The sequence below is a fragment of the Saccostrea cucullata genome, unplaced genomic scaffold (assembly GCF_032062105.1).
Source record: "Saccostrea cucullata isolate Sc308-1 unplaced genomic scaffold, CSIRO_AGI_Scuc_v1 ctg2177, whole genome shotgun sequence".
NCBI lineage: Eukaryota > Metazoa > Mollusca > Bivalvia > Ostreida > Ostreidae > Saccostrea > Saccostrea cuccullata.
In genome coordinates this window covers 88,218-112,034 of record NW_026934111.1, presented here as the reverse complement: position 1 = coordinate 112,034, position 23,817 = coordinate 88,218, and the positions used below count along the sequence as shown (strand labels likewise).

The following is a 23,817-nucleotide window of genomic DNA, read 5'->3' as shown; positions in this document are numbered from 1 at the left end:
AAATCTTGCACCCTTCAGGATCTGTGTTATTATAATGTAAAAAAAAATGTAAAAATGTAAAAAAAATAAATAAATAAATAAATAAATAAATGATGTTTGTAGGTCGGGTACACTATGTAATCTTCGTAGTTAAGTTAATTTTTTCTGCGTAGTAGCACGACCTTAAATTTGTCATCGTCTCCAATCATAAAATTAAAATTGGTTAACATCCTGAATTTTATTTCCCTATTGAATTTCAGAATCAAGACGAAATTCTGTATAAAAGATAAAAGATTATTAAATATGAATGGGGAATAAAAACGTGGCAAAGCAACAAATGACAGAATATTAACGTTAAAGAGACAAATAAGCCAGAGGGATTTTTCTCATATCTTTGTTTTTCTAACTATGAATTTAAATGAAAACTATAGCTGTTGCATGAAATGTACTGTTTATTATTATACTTTTTTTTCTTTTTCGTTAAACAATAAACGTTTTTTTTATAATAATGGAAGGAAAAACAGGCGCTAAAGTTTAAAAAGTCTAATGAAGGTCAAGAACTGTAATACAATGACCTTATTATATCATTAAGTCAAATGCTGACTAACGTTTTACAAACTAGATTTCTCAGAATTATTTACACACTTTTTTCCGTTACAATTTTGTATGTTCCTATCATGGCAAGGAGGACACAGATCAATTAGGATCACCAGTTACAGATGTTAATGATAACACAACTGAGAAATATAGCAGTCTTCTCACAAATAATACAGAACTGAAAAGAGTCCAAAATAAAGGCTGGAATGTCCATCCTGTAGTAAAAACAGGTATAGGTATTCCGGTTTTGAAGGACATGTTTCTTGCAGCAAAGAACTTTACAAAATCTACATTTTTTGCCTACGCAAACGGGGATATTCTATTTACAGAGGTACTATCAAAAACTGTTTTAGCTGTTGAAAAAATGATAGGTGTGTACAATAATACAATTTTTATTATAGGACAGAGGACTAACGTACGAAATATATCCATGCAGGATGCAGGGGATTTTAAATTGTTAAGGAATATTTCAAAACAAAGAGGAGAATTATTTACTGTATGGGGTGAGGATTATTTTTATAACTAATGCTAATTATCCGTGGACTGATATGCCTGGTTGTCATCGGAAGGCGTGCTTATGATAATTTTCTGGTTATAGAATCTTTGAGGCGAGGATTTATTGTTATAGATGCTACAAAAACAGTTTAAGCTGAGTGTAAGAGTGGAAATTTCGAAAATCGTAAGAAAGAAAATAACGATTACAATGTTAAAATTATTTCTGAATATTACAGGAATGAGACCATTAATTAATTATGTTCAAGGTCTCACAAAATTTGCGAACTATTATACGAATTTTTCATCGAACAGCACAATAACACTTTTAAAAAAGAAAAAAACCCTATTAAACATTGAGGATTTACAGGAAGATCTTAATATGTATGTTTTTTCGTATGTTATTGTTTTTAAAGCAAACAGAAATAACAAAAAGGCATACAAAATAGTTATTACACTTTATGCTCGTTTTCCCCAGGCAAGCTGTTTTGCATTTATCTACCTAGAATTGATTAAATTTTATATCTCATAATCAGTATCGACAGCTCGCTGTGGTCATGTTATTCATGATGTACATTTTCGTTTAAAATATATATTTTCAATGTACAGCTACAGCTCAGATATAAAATTGAATTCTCTTTCGGCAACATGCATTTAATTCATTACTTAGTAAGTAAGACTAGTGTGAAATCAGAAGTTAAATCTGAGGCACAGGGTGGGTAGACAATATCGATAGGTAGACCTCTGGTTCAACATTGAAAGCTTTGAACTATTTATACTCTGCTTAGAATCTATAAAACTTCCTTTTCAAATAATCGAAATACGATGAATACTTTAAACATCCAAAAATATTTCCATTTATCAATTTCACCTCCTGCACTAGTTCTGCTGCTGCCAATGGCTTTGACATTTATAATTTTTATTGAATTCCCAGAGTAACTCATTTTTACCCACGATAATTCTTCAAACTTCATCTTTAAAGTAAATCATATCATATAGGGAAAGTTATTAAATTTAAAATAAATTTTCAGGAAATGCGAATTTAAAAAAATCTACTATGCATTTTCCACTTCAAATTTAATCTACAACCACATTGTAGAAATACAAATCATAGGTATCAAGGCTTTCGAAGAAACTACATGATTTTTATTCATATAAGGTACATTACTTTCTATTTAAATTGATCATTTTACAATGCTGAGTGTATACAGATTTTCCTATGAATGCAAAACACCATGAATTACTTCTAATTTCGAATCATGTAAATACATGTTGGTACCTATGGTAAGATAAAAAAAATAACCTCAAATTCTTTAAAAAGATAATTTCAAAATACATTTATGGTGAAAAAATTTCGACTTTTAACAAAATAAAAATTTTAACATGAAAAGAATGAATTTTTAAGCTTCACTTTGAGACCTTATCAATTAAATTATAAATTAAAGAGTATTCCTTCCTAGCTGAGGATTGGAGTTTCTTAATGATGAATCATGTAAATCTAAAGAAGCAGAAAAAAGAACTTGATAGTTACAGAATGTATTTGTCTTCATTTGATTAAAAACCTATCTGACAATGTTTGCTTTCTTAGGAGTTCATTAATTTGCAAAACACTGAATGAAGTACTAGTTAAATGTTAAATGAAGTAAAAATGTTACAAAAAGTATGAAAAAAAGAAAACAATGATGATCAATGAAAAATAAAACCGCTGGTAGAATCAGAAGACCTATCGATATTCTGCGATAATGCTTTCGTGAGATAGACCGTTACAGTATTTTGGCGAAAAATTTATTGGTATTTATTGATCCCTTTTCAATTATGATTTAAAATTTCTGCATTGTAAATTAATTCAAAGCTTCGTTGCTATGTCTTTACATTAGTAGTTACAAATTTTCATTAAATATACAATAACTATATATATAGATATATTAGGGATTTTTAAAGAATTTTTTTAACACTATATGAAGAAGCCCGTGCACACAAGAAAAATCCTTGGTTGTGAATTTTTTACCTTAATATAACTTTGAATTTCAAAAGCATTATTACATTTACACCTCTGTATTCTTTGTTTTAATAAAATATTTTCTATAAAATAATCCCCTCTAGTCATTTCAGGACGATAAAAAACACTCTGGTTAAAATCAATCCACGTCTTCTCCCTTCCTGGCAAGTGAAAGGAGAAGGGGCTGGTTTCTAATCAGACTGATAAAAAGCAGCACCTCCTCTCCACTAACACAACAGGAAGAGATTGTCACAAGCACTTGACATTATCAAACAAGATGTGTTTGTGAAACACTATGCGTCCGGTGGCAACAAAGTTTGATAAAAGCTACTTTTAGCATATTGATGATAGGCAATGTCACAAGATCATTGAACTTGGTGTCATTTGAAAGTACTTTATTAGTGGAGAATGCATAGAAATATGAAGTCTCTATCTCTCATGGTTCAAAAGTTAAGATCAAGGTTTTAATAGACTGTTTTTAGCATAAAAGGCACATTCAAGGTCACAGGGTCATTAACCTGGGTGACATTTGAAAGAACTTAAGTAGTGGAGTATGCATTCCAAATATGAACTCTCTATCTCTCATGGTTCAAAACTTTTGACAAAGGTTAAAGGACAAACAGACATAAACAGATAAACAGACAAACAGACAGGACAAAAACAAAATACACCTCGAATCTTTCGATCCGGCCGCATAAAAAAATATAATATAACCCTTACTCTAAAAAGGTAAGGGTAGTATGTTGAAATAAGAAAAATATGTAACGTCAAGTGCGTGTTGAGATTATATTTAATAATTAATTATTTTCCCCAACTCTTGTAAAGAGCAAACACCTAAAACAAAGGAAAGGGGGTGTCTAACAAGCATTTATTTAAACAATAAATAGATGTAATAAATATTATTCCATGCCTCATGTTTTAGATTCCATTATGATTAATCTCTTATATTTAATGTTTATTCGTAGAGAAAAATAAAAAAAATATCTGTTTCATATTTGTATATTTTACTTGAAAAAAAGATCTTATTGGTAACCTAACAACCAAACTCTATGAAAAACGTGATGGTTTTCACTTTTCAATCGTAAACTTCCCTTAGTTCTTAATTTCATAAAGAAATACATTAAAATATAATTTTACGCGAAGGTGAATTATGTAACACTTAAAATATGATCTCATTAAAAATAAAACAAATATTGTAATCAGATGCAAATGAAATTGGGAATTTGATAAATCAGTAAAAATTAAAATTCTGTCACTAAGCAAAACAGAACAGATAGCACTTTTGCAAAAAAAAAAATGAGTTCATTTTAATTTTTTTTTTGTATGAAATGCAGTTTAATGCATGCATAAATGGTTCAATATTGATAACCTTTTACATGTGTAATAACCTCGTGAGAGCATCTCGAGTACGTTTTAGTAATTCTTTTTCATAGATTTTTATCGCAAGTCAATTAGTTTTGCAAGAAAAGATTTAGTTAATTTTACATCTTATGATATGAACTTCAGTTCACTGCATGCATAAAGGCTCAATATTGATAACCTATTACCCGTGATAGCATCACGAAGACGTTTTAGCGGTTTTTTCATAGATTGTATCACAGGCCATCTTCCTCCCTAAAGTGAGGCATACAAAAAAAAAATATTAAGGTCTATTGATACTCTATTCTTAATTTCACGGAAAAGAAATAGACTGCACAGAACGACAAACTTAGTTTATTCAACTAGCGTGCCTAGTAAAGCGTTCATCCAGGGAGTGAGAATCCTATGCTGCTGGGGGTTATTACTACTTTCGTAATGTCTTTTTCCTCCAAGATATAACAACGAAGTGTTTACCTGCAAAGTTTTACATGCATAGTTGGATTTGACCTATCAAATTCACACCGATCTCAGTTTATGCGTTACGTAAGGGCATGATCTACGTTTGAACATTTGAAACGATGTAAGTTATTGACAAATAAAATAATGAAACGAGAAGATCAGCAGACTCGTTTAAAGTCAACATTTAAATTCTATGGTCGGTACAACGACCTTATCAGCAAATACAATTTGTTTTCAAGTCAAATGCTGACTAATATTTTTCATACTTATTGTTAGACAGTTATTTACACACTGAACCGACGAATTTTTCGTTATTTCTCAATCATGACAGGGAGAACATGACAGAATGTTTGGCAGATGATGCTCACTACTATATAGTTCTTGATCCCTGTGCTGATAATTTGGAGTTATGTGGTTGCTCTTTGTGAATTGTATATACGCGTTGAACTACATTATAGTCTCTGAATATTCAAGTCCTGATAATGAAATTCCGAACAGTAAGGGCAAAAACAAGTAGCTCTCTGCAATATTCTTGTCAATGTGACAAGAAAGAAGCAGACATCGTTACTTTTCATCTCATAATATAGTACTATTTATAGATAATAAGATTACAAATTAATAAAAATACACCAGTTTTGTTTAATTTCATACTTAAATATTAAAGAGAGAGTACATTGAATTTATTTTACTGTTTTTAGGGATGGCACGCTTGAAAAAGTGATGTCCCTCGTAAAATTGCCTTTTTTTCAAAATTAAACACGTTATAGATCTTAACTATCATTGAAATATTAGAATTTTTAAACTCAAATAAGTACCGCATTTTGGAAAAATAAAGGAATAAATTATTAAACTTAAAGATAATTTGGAAATTGTAAAAAAAAAATTGCATAAAATGAAATACAATTATATGTAGGATAGAATGAATTCCCAAGAAAAAACTTTTTGTACAAGGACAGAAATTTAAAAAAACTTTTGAATTTGTTTCAAATTTGATATTTTAAATAGGGTTAGGGAATGCTTACTCCTCCATTGTTCCTGATCCAACACCTAATGCCTTGGAGGTCCTTGTTTTTTCTTGTCCAATTTTGTTTTGTTCTATGAACTTTTGAGCTTGAATTCAGTTCGTTATTTCCATATACTTCATACATAGTTTCCATGAACATATGGAGATAACGAAGGGTATTCAAAATAAGTAGTCCATTCAACAATACAAAATGTTTTTTATTGAATACCTAAATTTTCAATAAAATTTGGACATTACGAACAGTATTCATGCTCGAAGTCAACTTATAAAAAGAGTCTAGGTTAAAAAAGAAAATTTCAAGGTAAAGATTTAGTGGTTTATAGAGTTGGTATTCGAAGAAAAGCCATGTCACAAGGGATGAACGATATTTAACATATTTTTATCCTTTGAAAGGTGTTAGCACAATACATATGCATGTAAAGAATAAAACGTCCAACACTGCCTATTTTAAAATTAAGGGCAAGGACTATTGGGTAAATGAATTTTTAATTAAATAAAAAAAATCGGTCAAAATCCATTATCAAGGGATCAAATAAGACGGTGCTCAAAGAAATATCCTGTCAAAAGGAATACAAATAAAGATTTTGAATATGAAAGCCATCGAGAAACAAAGTAAAAGTAAGGGCAATGTATAAAAGATACAGACACACCGGTAGTGCAGAGAGGATTGGACAGAAAAATGTAATCAGAAAATCTCAGGAAAGGGTTTTAATTGACAGACAGACAGACAGACAGGTAGACAGGGCTGAATGTTATACCATGAATCTTGGAAAATTGCATCATAAACATTTTTGGACGACATGATCTCCCAGATTAGATATTTGCACTAAAAAATTCATCTTTTCTATATTTAGGACTAATTGTCAAATTTGTACCATGTGTTTCAATGAAATATTTTTTCCAAACGGACAAAAAGACAAGATACACTGCAAGTATCTTAATGAGTTCCATAAAAAAAAGTTTTGTATTTCTGTCAAAAGGCTTGGACATCAATTTATTGTTGGGAATGGTTGTGTTATGTGTTTAAAAATCAAACGTTTTGATATAATTGATTTTCGAAAAGAAATCCTGATTTCAAATTTTCTAATATCGGATCGAGGTATTTTGTATCCACTACAGTACTGTTTTACACTACTTCTCGATTTATTTGCTATAGAGTTCCCTTAAATTACTCATTTATTAAATGTACCAAAAAAGTGCTGCTGAACAACACCAAAGAAAAATCAAGATATTGTGTGCAGCGCCCTCTTAACATCATTGTGTAAGTTAAATGTTACAGTAACTCAGTAAATGTTAAAAGGATCTGATATTCAGCTACCACCTCAGCGAAGATTAAATTTCAGAATGAATTAAACAGAGCATAATTCATCACATTCCGGCCAATGTCGCCATTTTTTAGTAAGCATAATTTAACCCCCCCCCCCCTGTCGGGGGGCAATGCATTTTTTACATAAAGTTTTAAAGATACTTCCCAGTAGGAAGGCACTGTCTATTTAAAGTCTTGACTGAGATCAGTAACCTACAAATTTGATATTTATTCGATCTTTTTCCTTATTTGTAATGGCGAATGAATGGAAACATATCAAAATCGCGTTTCTATTCCTGTTTTGCATTGGGATTTATGTGTATTTATATGATGTAACGAGTAGGAATTTTTACATTTCCAAAACCATAATGGAGGAAGTTCAGCAGTCTCTGAATACGCAAGTCCTAATAATGAAGAGCGACCAACGGACATCGAGTTTTATATTTCATGGTGAGGCAAATCGTGTATCACAAAGCGAGACAAAGGACAAACTTAACAAAGAGAAAACTGTAAACAAATCAGTAAACTTAAAACGTGGTCAAGAGAGAACTTCGAGGAAAATCGATGAATTGAAGCAGGAGGTGATCACTAAGGAGTATCTAAGGAACAATAAATATAAAGTTCCAGTGGTAACATTGTTCACCTCATGGTCAGTAGATATCGAAAAATATCTCTGTCGGAACACAACGGTTCTTAACTGGTCCAGATTGAAGCCGTTTATCTCCCCAATTTTTTTCACAAATGATACAGATCTTATGACAAGAGTCCGAAATAAAGGTTGGAATGTTCATCCTGTGGTTAAAACTGGTATAGGTATTCCGGTTTTGAAGGACATGTTTCTTGCAGCCAAGAACTTTACAAAATCGACTTTTTATGCCTACGCAAACGGGGATATTCTATTTACAGAAGAACTATTAAAAACTGTTTTAGCTGTTGAAAAAATGATAGATATACACAATGATACAATACTTATAATAGGAAAGAGAACTAACGTACAAAATATATCCATGCAGGATGCAGAGAATTTTGATTTGTTAAGGAATATTTCAAAACAAAGAGGAGAATTATTTACTGCATGGGGTGAGGATTATTTTATAACAAGTGCTAATTATCCGTGGAAGGAAATACCTGATGTTGTCATTGGAAGGCGTGCTTATGATAATTTTCTGGTTATAGAGTCTTTGAAGCGAGGATTCATTGTTATCGATGCTACAAAAACAATTTTAGCGGTTCATTACACGACAAAGAGTGGAAATTTCGAAAATCGCAAGAAAGAAAATAACGATTACAATGTTAAAATTATTTCTGAATATTACAGGAATGAGACCATTAAATATGTTCAAGGTCTCACAAAATGTGCCAATTATTATACAAATTTTTCATCGAACAGCACAATAACACTTTTGAAAAAGAAGAAACCCTATTGTTAACATTGAGGATTTATATGAAGATCTTGATATATATGTTTTTTTTTCATATGTTACTGCTTTCAAAGCAAACAGATATGACAAAAAGGCATATAAAACAGTTATTACACTTTATGCTTTTTTCCCAAGGCAAGCTGTTTTGCATTTATCTACCTAGAATTGATAAAATTCTATATCTCATAATCAGTATCGACAGTTTTCTTTCTGTGGTCATGTTACTCATGATGTACATTTTCGTTAAAATATATATTTACAATGTGCAGCTACAGCTCATATATAAAACTGAATTCTCTTTCGGCAACATACATTTGATTAATAACTTAGTAAGTTCTGTGCATGACTGCTTTCAGTGGCATATGTTCCTTTCTGCTGATGTGTAGGCTAATGTGAAGTCACAAATTTAATCTGAGGCAAGGGTGGGTAGACAGTATAGATAGGTAGACCACTTGGTTCAACATTGAGAGCTTTGAACTATTTATACTCTGCTTAGAAGATATGGAACTTCCTTTCGAAATAATCGAAATACGATGAATACTTTAAACTTCCGAAAATATTTCCAGTTATCAATTTTGCATCCTGCACTAGTTCTGTTGCTGCCAATGGTTTTGAAATTTATATTTATCATTGAACTCCCAGAGTAACGCGTTTTTACTCACGATAATTCTTAAAACTTTATCTTTAAAGTAAATCATATCATATAGGGAAAGTTGTTAAATTTAAAATAGATTTTCAGGAAATGCGAATTAAAAAAAAAACCTACTATGCATTTTCCACTTCAAATCTAATCAACAACCAGAAATAAAAATTATAGGTATCAAGGCTTTTGAAGAAACTACACGATTTTTATGCATATAAGGTACATTAATTTCTCTTCAAATCGATCATTTTACAATGCTAAGTGTATACAGATTTTCCTATCAATGCAAAACACCATAAATTACTTCTAATTTCATATTATGTTAATAAATTTTTATTTGCTATGGTAAGATGAAAATTAACCTCTATTTCTTTACAAAGGTAATTTCAAAATACATTTATGGTGTAAAAATTTCGACTTTTAACAAACATTGATGCACATTGAGAGGTATAAAATAAAAATTATGGCATGAAAAAATGAATTTTCAAGCTTCATTTTGAGACCTTTTAAATTAAATTATAAATTAAAAAGTTATCCTTCCTAGCTGAGGATTGGAGTACCTTAATGATGAATTACGTATATCTGCTGAAACAAAGAAAAGAACTTGATACTTACAGAATTTATTTGTCTTTATTTGATTAAAAAATTATCAGACAATGTTTCCTTCTTTAGTTGTTCATTAATTTGCAAAACTGTGAATGAAGTACTAGTTAAATGTTAATGAAGTAAAAATGTTATAAAAAGTATGAAAAAAAGAAAACAATGATGATCAAAGAAAAATACAACCGCTGGTAGAATCAGAAGACCTATCGATATTCTGCGATAATGCTTTCGTGAGATAAACTGTATTTTGGCAAAAAATCTATTGGTATTCATTGATCCCTTTCCAATTATGATTTAATTTTTCTGCATTGTAAATTAATTTAAAGCTTCGTTGTTATGTCTTTAAGTTAGTAGTTACAAATTTTCATTAAATGTACAATAACTATATATATATTATGGATGTCAACGAGTACCCAGCTAGTATTCGATACTCGATCGAAGGCCCGAGTATCGAATACTAAATCTGGTACTCAGTTACTCGGTTGTACATATTTTTTTTTCCATTTCGAAGTACATATATTGAGAGAAACTTAAAAAAAAAAATAATTTAAATGTACACTTGGTAATCAGCACAACGTCTCAAAAGCCTATTCAACACCAGGGCCCGTTATCATCATTATAAACAGACATTACAATTGCGATGCGAAAACATGGTTATAGATTATAATATATTTTCTAGGCTCAAGAAAAGTGAGAAAACATCATGACGTCAAACTCACCGTAGAGCCACAGGTTTAGAACGTGCAATATACTGTCTACAAGTACGACATAAACGAGTAAAGTTATTGATTAAATTCTTTATTTCTTGATTCAGTTGACTGAAATTGTTAGTTATAAATCAAAAACACTATTTGAAGAAGTCCGTGCACACAATAAAATCCTTGGTTGTGATTTTTCCCTTAATATTATTTTGTATTTCAAATGCATTCTAACAGTTACACCTCTGTATTCTTTGTGTTAATAAAATATTTTCTATAAAATAACCCCTTTTAGTCATTTCAGGACGATATAAAATCAGTCTGATTAAAATCAACCCACGCCTTCTCCTTTCCTGGTGAGTGAAAGGAGAAGGGGCTGATGAAAAGCAGCTCCTCCTGTTCACCAACACAACAGGAAGAGATTGTCACAAGCACTTGACATCATCAAACACGATATGTTTGAGAAACACTATGCGCCTGGCGGCAACAAAGTTTTTAGCATATAGTTCATAGTCAATGTCACAAGATCATTAAACTTTGTGTCATTTGAAAGTACTTTATTAGTGGAGAATGCATACCAAATATGAAGTATCTATCTCTCATGATTCAAAAGTTATAATGACGGTTTAAAAAGACCTATTTTTAGCATAAAGGGCACATTCAAGGTCACAAGGTCATTTACCTTGGTGTCATATGAAAGTATGTCATTGGTGGTGTTTGCACACCAAATATGAAGTATCTATCTTTTAAGGTTCAAAAGTAATGGAGAAGGATACTACACCTTGTATTTCCTACAAATATACATCGACCATTGCTTCCAAACTTTTCAATTACAAAAACACTTTACATGGCTTGGATATCGACTATCTGAAAAATAATCCCCCTTCGTGTTCATATTCTTCTTCGCCCTATAACTATAGTCCTGCTGGACACGTTATTACAGGTGACGTAAAGAAGTTAATAATAAGGATCTTAGATCACTTTATTTTAAAAGGTCCTAAATATAGGGAACCCCGATACATCAACTAGCGTCGGAATTTCATAGATATTATGGAATCTGTTGAAGATTACGCAAGGCGATGGGTCAGATATGATAAAGAAGACGTAGACACTTTGTCAGAATTGATTAAATGTATCAGATCCATGATAAAATCGCGTATTATAAGATTGAGTGGCAAAATGAAAACCATCTATCCTTCTGTGTTCAATAAACCAGAAGTGAAAAAAGAATAAGATAGATTACATAATCAGTACGTGCTGGTTCCTGCCGACAAAGCAGGTAACAACGTTGTCTTCGTTTGTAAGGCTCATTACTTAGTATATAAATTGTATTCTAGAAGAACTTGGATTTAATTCTACAAGTGGTAATCCTACTTATACTCCTACTTCCCTTTCTAAGGAGGAAATTCTTCAAAATTAGTTTTGAATACTTTTAATATTCCACAGAGCCAAAATTAATTTGAGCTACCTTTTTTATATTGGAGTCCGAAACTTCATAAGAATCCTTACAAACAAAGATACATTGCAGGTTCCAGTAAATGTTCAACCAAGCCTCTTTCGTTACTCCTCAAGAAGATATTGACAGTAGTGAAGGAAAAACTTCAAGAGTACTGTGCAACTATATATTCAAGAAGTGGTGTAAATCAGATGTGGATACTTAAAAATTCTAAAGAACTTTTGGACAATTTGAAATCACAAGACTTTACAAAAATCAACAGCTTAAAAACTTACGACTTTTCAACATTATACACAACAATTCCCCATGACAAATTAAAATCCAGGCTTTTTTGATATCATTGACAGCTGCTTCTTCAATAAAAATGGAACTCGTAAATTTACTTACCTCGTCAATGGTCATTTGCGAAATTATTTTGTTAAAACAGATTATGATTGCACACATAAGTACTCTGAAGTCGACATCACGAAGATGCTTGAGTTTCTGATTGACAATACCTATGTGGTTTTTGGAGACCAAATATTCCAACAATCTATTGGAATTCCCATGGTTACAAATTGCGCTCCGTTATTAGCAGACTTATTTTTATATTCATATGAAGCAGAATTTATGCAAAATCTTATGCGTGAAAAGAAGGAAACACTTGCTGTGGCCTTCAACTCGACATTTAGATATATCGACGACGTATTGTCAATTAATAATGATAATTTTCATTCCTACGTCGATACGATATATCCTGGTGAGCTTGAGATAAAAGATACCACAGAGTCCGACATGCTTCATACTTGGATATTTTACTCGAAAAAGACACTAATGGTAATCTAACAACAAAGCTATATGATAAACGTGATGACTTTAACTTTTCTATCGTCAACTTCCCTTACTTATGCAGCAATATATCTTCATCACCTGCATACGGAGTATATATATCTCAGTTGATTCGATACGCAAGAGCATGCTCTACGTATGAACAGTTTCTTAAACGAGGTAAATTATTGACAAGCAAGTTGATGAAACAAGAATATCAACAGTCTCGTTTAAAGTCATCATTTCGTAAGTTCTATGGTCGATACAGTGACCTTGTCAGCAAATACAATTTATCATTGAGTCAAATGCTGACTGACGTTTTTCATATCAATTGTTAGTCCATTATTTATACACTGAATTGAGGACGGATTTTTTCCGTTATTTCCTGATCATGACAACGAGCACACGGCGGGTGTGACCGGTCGGCAGGGGATGCTCACTCCTCCATGGGACCTGATCTCACCTCTGATGTTTCGGAGGTCCGTGTTTGCTCCGCTCTTATTTTGTATATTGTTTAATGGACTTAAAGATTGAATACTGTTCGTTATCTCCATATCCTTCCTTATAGTTTGCTAAAAAACTATATTTAGCATATAGGTCACAGGCAAGGTCACAAGGTCATTGAACTTGGTGACATTTTAAAGAACTTAAATAGTGGAGAATGCATACCAAATATGAAGTGTCTATCTCTCTTGGTTCAAAAGTTATGACGAAGGTTAAAGTTTGCAGACAAACAGACATTATACATATATCACAATGTCATACAACATATACCACATGGCTTCGAGGGTGACATACCAGAATATTTGCCCCGAGGTGACTGGAAAGCCCTGGAGTGTTATTTAACCCGATGCCGAAGGCAGAGGGTGACATAACACTCCAGGGCTTTCGTGTCACCGAGGGTGACTTCGATTCACACCCGAGTATCAACTCTTGGTTCACGTCACATGACCGGATGTTTACACAAACATGTGGTTTTCAAGCGAACTCATATGAGTTTGAAGGGTAGCGAAAATAAAATAAATTTCCTCTATGAGTTTTAAAAGGCGGTCAAATAGGTCCATTTTGACATCATCTGTTGAGTTTATTTTTTCTATAGCTTTTGCTGCAGTTGAAATGTTTTTCTTTTTCAGCTCTGAACTTTTTTGGTTTCGAATTTGAATTTATGTCTCTGCTGTTATCGGACAGTAAGCCTGAAAAATCTAATCAAATAAACATATATTCATATAAATTATAAAGCGTTCATGTAGAAAGTGCTTTTCAAAGTTTGCTTTTAAGGATAAGCGATGCTCAACATAATATTTAGTAAAAAAAAAAAATTATTCCTTCGTTCGGGTTTTTCTTTCGACGCCGCCATATCGAAACTCTAGTAATCCTACTGTATGGCTGGGTTAGCTTGGGTAGAGTTCATAGGGTCATATGACGTATTTTGAGTAGTAACTATGGTCGTTCGATTGAAACTCAAGTAACTCGAGTACGTACTCGGGTACGAATCGAAGTCGCCCCGAGGGGCAAATATTCTGGTATAGTCACCCGAGAAGCCATGTGGTATATGTTATATGATATTTTTAAAATTAAAATCATTCAAAATCGATAAAATTTACACAAATAATCCAAAAATATCTTCTTGACGTTAAAAAATACGCTGTGTTGTTTATTTTTGGTTAGCAACCGACGTCATAAAATCTCGAACCTGAATTAAAATGCGTAACGTAAAAACACGTGAAGGTGATCGAAAGGTTGACATAACTGCTTCAGTCGGGGATGATATAACTGTTTTCGGCGTGACATAACTGTTTCCGGTGTGACTCAGCATTTTTCAGGGTTTATAGCGAAAATTATTACATTTGTGATATAATAAGAAAACTTATTCAAAAATGTTATATAAACAGATAAACAGACAGGCAGACAGGACAAACACAATATACGCCTCCGATCTTTCGATCCGGGCGCATAAAAAAATATGATATAACCCCTATTCTTAAAAGGTAAGGGTAGTATGTTGTAATAAGAAAAATATGTAACGTCAAGTGCTTGTGGAGATAGGTTATATTTAATAATTAACTATTTTCCACAATACTTGTAAAGAGCAAAACGTAAAACATAGGAAAGAGGGTGTCTGATAAGCACTTTATTTTTAACAATGAATTGATGTACTAAATATTATTACAAAAGTCGTAATAAACCCCACCAGCATGGGATTCTCACTCCCTGGATGAACGCTTTACGAGGCACGCTAGTTGAATAAATTAAGTTTCTCCTTCTGGGCAGTCTATTTCTTTTCCGTGAAATTTAGAACAGAGTATCAATAGACCTTAATATTTTTTTGTATGCCTCACTTTAAGGAAGAAATTGGCATGTGATAAAATCTATGAAAAAATCGATAAAACTTCTTTGTGATGCTATCACGAGGTTTTTAAAAGGTTATCAATATTATACCTTTTAAGCATGCATTGAACTGCAGTTCATATCATAAGATTAAAAATTAACTCGATTTTTTTTTTGCAAAACTAATTGACTTGCGATAAAAATCTATGAAAAAAATCGCTGAAACGTCCTCGAGATACTCTCACGAGGTTATTAATAGGTTATCAATATTGAACCTTTTATGCATGCATTAAACTGCATGCATTTCATACAAAAAAATTAAAATTAACTCAATTCTTTCTTGCAAAACTGCAATCTGTTCTGTTTTGATTAGTGGCAGAATTTTAATTTTTACTCATTTATCAAATTCCCCATTTTATTTGCATCCGATTACAATATTTGTTTTATTTCTAATGAGATCATATTTTAAGTGTTACATAATTCACCTTCGCATAAAATTATATTTTAATGTATTTCTTTATGAAATTAAGGACTAAGGGAAGTTGACGATGGAAAAGTGAAAGCCATCACGTTTATCATAGTGTTTGGTTGTTAGGTTACCAATAAGGTCTTTTTCAAGTAAAATATATATATATAAAATATAAAACACATGTGCCATCTCACTCCAGTGAAGTGCTTTGAATATATTTTTTTCATTTTTCTCTACGAGTAAACATTAAATGTACGAGCTTCATCATAATGGAATCTAAAGCAGGAGACATGGAATGTCTTTTTTCCTCTAATATTTAACCATGAGGCGTTTACCTGCAAAGTTTTACATGCATAGTTGGATGTGACCTATCAAATTCACATCTATCTCAGTTTATGCGTTACGTAAGAGCATGATCTACTTGTGAACATTTTAAAACGATGTAAGTTATTGACAAACAAAGTGATGAAACGAGAAGATCAGCAGACTCGTTTAAAGTCAACAATTAAATTCTATGGTCGGTACAACGACCTTATCAGCAAATACAATTTGTTTTTAAGTCAAATGCTGACTGTTATTCTTCATACTTATTGTTAGACAGTTATTTACACACTGAACCGACGAATTTTTCCGTTATTTCTCAATCATGACGGGGAGAACATGAGAGAATGTTTGGCAGATGATGCTCACTAATATATGGTACTTGATCCTTACGCTGATATTTTGGAGTTATGTGGTTGCTCTTTTTGAATTGTATAGACGCCTTGAACTACATTATAGCCTCTGAATATTTAAGTCCTGATAATGAAATTCTGAACATTAAGGTCAAAAACAAGTAGCTCACCGCAATACTCTTGTTATTGTGGCAAAAAAGAAGCAGACAAAGAGCAGACAAAGTTTTTTTTATCTCGTTATAAAATACTATTTATGAATAACAATTTAATTACAAATAAATAGAAAAGCACCACTTTTGTTTAATAACATCCTTAAATATTAAAGAGAGATTACATTAAATTTATTTTACTGTTTTTTTAATGGAATTGTACGCTTGAAAAATTGATGTCCCTCGTAAAATTGACATTTTCAAAATTAAACACGTTATAGATCTTAACTATTATTTAAATATTAAAATATTAAACTCAGATAAGTACCACATTTTTTGAAAAATAAAGCCCATAAGTTATTAAACTTAAAGACAATTTGGAATTTGATTTTTTTTTTTTACATAAAATGAAATAGAATTACATATTATATATTAAGGATAGAATGAATTCCCAAGAAAAAAATTTTCGTAAAAGGACAGAAATTCAGAGATTGCTAAACTTTTGAATTTGTTTCAAATTTGATATTTTTCATAGAGTTAGGGGATGCTCACTCCTCCATGGCACTTGATCCCACTTCTGATGCTTTGGAGGTCCATGTTTCTTCTGCTCCTATTTTGTATTGTTTAATGAACTTTTGAGCTTTAATTCTAGGTCCGCCGTCATTAAACTTTGAGAATTCTTAACTCAAGTCTTGAAAATTACTCAGCTGATAATTTGAGAATAAAACAGAGTTTAAGGAATTTTTATTTTCTCAACTTTTTTATGAAGGCCACTGAGTCTGAGGATTTTGGATTTGAGAAAATTCTCAGACTTGAGAGCAATCTCAGACTTAAGTATGTTTTAACGGCGGATCCTGCTGTTCGTTATTTACTTATACTTCATAGTTACCATGAAACATATGGAGATAACAAACGGTATTCAAAATAAAAAGTCCATTTAACAATACGAAATATTTTTATTGAATATTTATTTTTTATTAAATACTTAAATTTACAATGAAATTTGGATATGACGAACAAAAGAGTCTAGGTTAAATATTGCAGAAGGACAAGTTTCAAGGTAAGATTAAATGGTCTAAAGTGTTAGCATTCAAAGGAAAGCCAAGTCACAAGGGATGAACGAGATTTAACATATTTTTACCCTTTGAAAGGTCTTAGCACAGTACATATGCATATAAAGAATGAAAGGTCCAACACTACCTGTTTTAAAGTTAAGGACAAGGACAATTAAGTAAATAAATATTTAATAAAAAGAATTAGGTCATTATCAAGAGGTCAAATATGACGGTGCTCAAAGAAATATCCTGTCAAAAGGAATACAATTACAAATTTGGAATATGAAAGTCAGCAAGCAAACAACTTAAAGTAAAGGGCAAGATTTTAAAAATACAGACACACCAGTAATATGTCAAACGGTTCTGAGATATCAGCTACCACTTCGGCGAAGATTAAATTTCAGAATGAATTAAACAGAGCATAATTCATCGCATTTCGGCCAATGTCACCATTTTTTAGCTAGCATATCATTACAAGTTTAATTTAACCCCGCCTATCGGAGGGCAATGCATTTTAAAATATTTCCCAGTAGGAAGGCGCTGTTTTTGTAAGTCATGACTGAGGTCAGTTACTTACAAAATTGATATTTATTCGATCTTTTTCCTTATTTGTAATGGCGAATGAATGGAAACATATCAAAGTCGCTTTTCTCTCCCTGATTTGCATTGGGATATATGTGCACCTATATGATCTGTCCAGCAGGAATTCTTATAGTTACAAAACTATACTCGAAGAAGTTCAGCAGTCTCTGAACATGCAAGTCCTAATAATGAAGAGCGACCAAAGAACATCGAGTTTTCTGGATGAATCTTCATTTCATGGTGAGGCAAGTCGTGTATTTCAAAGTGAGAACAAGATCAAACTCAACAATGAGAAAACTGTGAACAAATTAGAAAACTTAAAATGGGGTCAAGAAACAACTTCGGGGAAATTCGATAAATTGAAGCAAGGGTTGACAACTAAGGGATATCCAAGGAACAATGAATATAAATTTCCAGTGATAACATTGTTCACCTCATGGTCAGTAGATATCGAGAAATATCTCTGTCGAAACACAACGGTTCTTAACTGGTTCAGATTGAAACCGTCCATAACACCGCTTCTTTTCACAAATAATACAGATCTTATGAGAAGAGTCCAAAATAAAGGTTGGAATGTTCGTCCTGTGGTTAAAACTGGTATTGGTATTCCGGTTTTGAAGGACATGTTTCTTGCTGCCATGAACTTTTCAAAATCGACTTTTTATGCCTACGCAAACGGGGATATTCTATTTACAGAGGGACTATCAAAAACCGCTTTAGCTGTTGAAAAAACGATAGGTGTGTACAATAATTCAATTCTTATTATAGGACGGAGGACTAACGTACAAAATATATCCATGCAGGATGCAGGGGATTTTGAATTGTTAAGGAATATTTCAAAACAAAGAGGAGAATTATTCACTGCATGGGGTGAGGATTATTTCATAACAAATGCTAATTATCCTTGGAAGGATATGCCTGATGTTGTCATTGGAAGGCGTGCTTATGACAATTTTCTGGTTACAGAATCTTTGAAGCGAGGATTCATTGTTATAGATGCAACAAAAACAATTTTAGCGGTTCATCACACGACAAAGAGTGGAAATTTTGAAAATCGCAAGAAAGAAAATAACGATTACAATGTAAAAATTATATCTAAATATTACAGGAATGAAACTATTAATTATGCCAAAGGTCTCACAAAATGTGCCAGCTATTACACTAACTTTTCATCAAACGACTCAATCACACTTTTGAAAAAGAAGAAACCATATTGTTAAATTCTTATTCATGATGCTACCTGTGTATGTGCATGTCTGCGTATTTTGTTCTTTAGTGTAATTTACAATACATCTTTACTATAAAAGAAAATAATATCTATAATAGACGAGCGTTTTCCAAAGTTCAGTAGTCTTTAACCTATTCATCTAAAGTTATCATTTGTTCAATCTAAATGTCAAGATTATGAAGATTTCAATGAAATCAGTTTCTGTGATCAATCATGTTTATCATTTTTTTAAAAAAATCAATTGATTTATTTAATTTGAAAGCTAAACTTTTATAAATATCTGATTTGGTGTAATTTATATCATAATATTTACTTGAGTTGTAACTAACATTGAAATAAAACCTGATTTGAATTTTGTTGTGTTAAAATCAATTTGAAAAATCCTACTTGAATTAATAGCTAACTTGTTGATTGCTACTTATATGGATGTTTATGTTTAAAGTTTTGTAGTTCATCATGTTCATGTTTATCCTTATTCTATGAAAATGAAAACTGTATATCAATGATTTCTTCCTTCTGTTATATGTTAGTGATTTAAAAAAATAGCCAGAGGGGAAAAATCATTAATAACCAATTTGAAAAATTAATTAAAACACATTTATCCTTAAAATTCTTTAAATACTTTCGAGAGGTACAGGTTGAAGATTTCTTTTTTTGGTAATATATTTAAGAAGAAGAAAATAACATTTACAACAAACAGTGGAAAATTTTATTGGTCTTAATTATAAATTTAGTTTGTTTTATTTGATAATGTATTCGATAAAAATAATCTTGTCAGAAAACACTATCTGTCATTACATTTTTCATACTCATGATATAATTGTTTGGCCATTGTTTTCATTATATTTTGCCGAGAGGTTTTCCCACTAATTCCCGATCATACGAAGGAGCACATGACAGGTGTGACTGGTCTGCAGGGGATGCTCACTTCACCATGGCATATAATCCATTATCTATGTTCTAAGAGGTCCATGATTGTTCTGCTCCAATTTTGTACCGTTTAATGGACTTTTGAGCTTGAATACTGTTACAGTAGATTTTATCCATAAGGTTCATACTGTAAAATATTCTTAGCTGACAGGATTTGATCTAATGACCGCGGCAAAGTACTGTATACAGGGTTATTTTCGCCCCGTTTAATTTTCGCCCTTGCAAACAATTTTGTCCCGTTTTAAATTCGCCCAGTCATAGTTTTATTAAAGAAGTTATACTGCATTATTTCATTTCACCCCGTTTTAAATTCGCCCAAATGAGGGAAGGGCGAAAGGGGCGAAAATAAAACGGGGGCGAAAATTTCCCTGTATGCAGTAATTTTATTTCCTATATCTTAAAAGTATATATTGTAAACTTAATGTATATCACAAATTCTGCATTTAAATATGCATAGTATTCAATCACTTTTCCTTTGTTATTAGTGTGATCTTTCATAAAAATTGTGTAAATTAAAAAAAATCAAACATTAAGATTATTTCTACGATTTATGTTCTAAGCAAAATAAATAGAAGGCATAAGTCTGGAATAAAAAAAAAAGAAATGAGCGTCTGTACGATGTATACGCTGGTTCTATTTCTGAAATGTAATTATGTTCATAAGAATTAAAAACGTCTACAGAAAAAGAAGTATCTTGCTTCAATTAGACTTTAAGAAATATCAACGGCATTCTATCAAATAATATTATTCATTTTTATTCTTAAATTTTTTTCGATAACACCTAATTAACTTTAAATAAAAGGTTACAAAGATTGAAATTTGTTTCATATGCGGCTATTGAACTAGCTAGGAAAGACCTTGGTTGCAATTTAAAAAAAAAACAATATACTTTATAGAAAATAGGAGATCTTCCTTTCTACTTTAAATTTTCCTTGTTTGGTTAAAATCATAATTTACTACTGTATTGTTATCCCCCGAAATTAAGTTTATGACTCCTATTTATTCGATTCGCAGTATCATGTTCGAATTATACGCACGAACAATCTTTATAATAGCCATCGAGGAAACATTTGATTGTTCAAGTAATTTTTAAAGATAAAATGACTATAAATTAACTAGTTTTTTCCATTCTCTTTTTGTGTGGTAGGTTCAATTTTATTTAATCTAACTGCAGAAAAGAGTAGCAGTTTAAAAGAACGTTAGAAGTTTGTATTTGTATTAAACATAGAACACACGAACACGCACCTTCGTGCAAAAGACAATTTTTCAGAATTTTCTTAGCATATAGAAGTTGTTTATTTGTGTACCGAGTTTGATTATAATTGAAACAAAACTTTACAGAAAGTAATATTTTTTCAGAAACTTCACAAAAAAATCAGATTTTATAAACAAGATAAAACTTTTTACTTACATTTAATACAGATATAAAAATTATGTTCGACACTGAGTTGTTGTTTTTTTAATGATTGTTTAAAGTCTCTTTAGAGAGAATATTTCACTTATTTGGAAACGCCACTTTTTGCAAATGGCATGTAAATACATAAATATGTTGAATAACACTGCCTCTTCCTAATTCTGAATTTCATGACCCCAGGGTCAGGGTTCTAGTGCTACAGCGGGGCTATTTAGATTATATAGTGAAACCGTTTTATTTCTATGAAAAACTCTTCTCTACTCCTGGTTATGAAATAAACTAACCAAGTACATAGTTATGTTGAATAAGGCCGCCACTTCCAAAATTGTGAATTTATAGCCACAGGGTTAGGGATTCTAGTGCTACATGTAAGGCGGGGCCATTTAGATTATATAGTGAAAATGCAATATTTCTTTGAAATTCTTTTTCTCTGCTCCTGGTTATTGAACAAACTAACCAAGTACATAGTTATGATGAGCAAGAAGGTCTTTACCAGCATTGTGAATTTCATGGCCCCAAGCTCGGAGATTCTGGTGTAGTGGTTGGGCTCTATTGATTATATATAGGGAGTGAAAATGCATTAATTCTTTGAAAATCTTTTATCTGCTCCTGGGTATCTAACACACTAAGAAGATACATAGTTGTTATGAGCAATTGTGAATTTCATAGCCCCAGGGTCAGGGTCTCTAGTGTTAGGGTAGGGCTCTATTGATTATATAGTGATAATGCATAAATTCTGTAAAATTTCTTTTTCTCTGCTTCTTGATAATAAACCATTAAAATATGTATATAGTTATGATGAGGAATGATGCCTCTTCCAAACCTGTGAATTTCATAGCCCCTGATTCAGGGGTTCTGGTGTTAGGGCAGGGCTATTATAGTTATATAGTGAAAATGGATGAATTCCTTGAAAATCATTTTCCTTGTTCCTGGGTATTATACCAATTATCTGAGTAGATATTTTATATGTAGAAAGGTACCTCTTTCAAAATGGTTAATTTCAGGGCCCCTGGGTCAGGGGTATGGGGATTGGTTAGTTACATAGTCTGAAAATAAATTAATGCTTTGAACCTACTCTTTGGTATTAATCAACCATTTATGATGAAATAACATCTATGATAAAATTTCCAAACTTTTGAAACAAGGCCAGTGGTTCCAGTGGATGAGTGCACAACAAAGACAAAGTGTAAATGCATTTTCTCTTTGTTACTCTGATGTACCTTTGAGTATTAAGTTACCAGAGTAAGCATGCTACTCGTAAGTGTATAGTTATGATATGCAATGGTGCCTCTTTCGAAATTGTGAAATTCATGACCTCTGCTTTAAAACACGAACCAAATTCAATTGTTAGAAAGTTGTTACATGATGCTCAGATGACCTATAAGGCCCGATGGCTTCTTGTTGTTATTTCTGACAGTAGAGTTTACTGTGCGTTTTGAAATGATTTTTAAAAAAAATATTTGTGGATCAATTCCAGGATTGTTCTAGCGACTTTGAAAGAATTCATCTGTAAACTAGGTGAAAAATTATGCTGTAAATCACACATCCTTCAGGAGCGTTTTCAGTAAAAAAAAAATGTATTTTTATCAGTCGGGTACACTGTTATCTTCATGAGTTAATACTTTCTACGTAATAGCACGACGACTTTGACCTTATTTTTTCATTGTCTACAATCATAAAATTAAAATTGGTTAACATCCTAAAATTTATTTCCTTATTGGATTTCATAAACAAGACGAAATTCTGTAGAAAAGATAAAGATGATTTAATATTAATGGGAAATTTAAACGTGTCAAAGTAACAAATGACAGAATATGAACGTTAATGAGGCATTCTACCCAGATGGATTTTTTTCTCACGTCCTTGTTTTTTAACGATGAAATGTTTCTGAACCCATTTGATATGTAAACTAACCGCGGAAAGAAATGCACCTGTTCATTACTTTACTTATTTTCATTTTTGTGGCCATATCATCTTAAACAATAAACGTACTTTATAATACTAGTAATGGAGGAAAAAACAGGTTAAAGTTTAAAAGCCTAATGAAGGCGAAGAACTATATTTCTATAGTCGAAACAATGACCTTGTCAGCAAATACAATCTATCATTAAATCAATGCTGTCTGACTTTTCCATATTAGATTTT

The 23,817-nt window shown here is 31.7% G+C and overlaps 2 protein-coding genes across 2 annotated transcripts; both read left to right on the top strand.

The window, feature by feature from the left end:
- The first annotated feature begins 7,490 nt into the window (after nt 1-7,490).
- LOC134239963 (uncharacterized) lies at nt 7,491-8,645 on the top strand. Its single transcript, XM_062722093.1, has one exon. The coding sequence runs from the start codon at nt 7,584-7,586 to the stop codon at nt 8,643-8,645; it is 1,062 nt and encodes a 353-aa protein (XP_062578077.1). The 5' UTR covers nt 7,491-7,583.
- A 9,450-nt stretch (nt 8,646-18,095) lies between these two features.
- On the top strand, nt 18,096-19,355 carry LOC134239967 (uncharacterized). Its single transcript, XM_062722097.1, has one exon. The coding sequence runs from the start codon at nt 18,133-18,135 to the stop codon at nt 19,318-19,320; it is 1,188 nt and encodes a 395-aa protein (XP_062578081.1). The 5' UTR covers nt 18,096-18,132; the 3' UTR covers nt 19,321-19,355.
- Nucleotides 19,356-23,817: the final 4,462 nt, after the last annotated feature.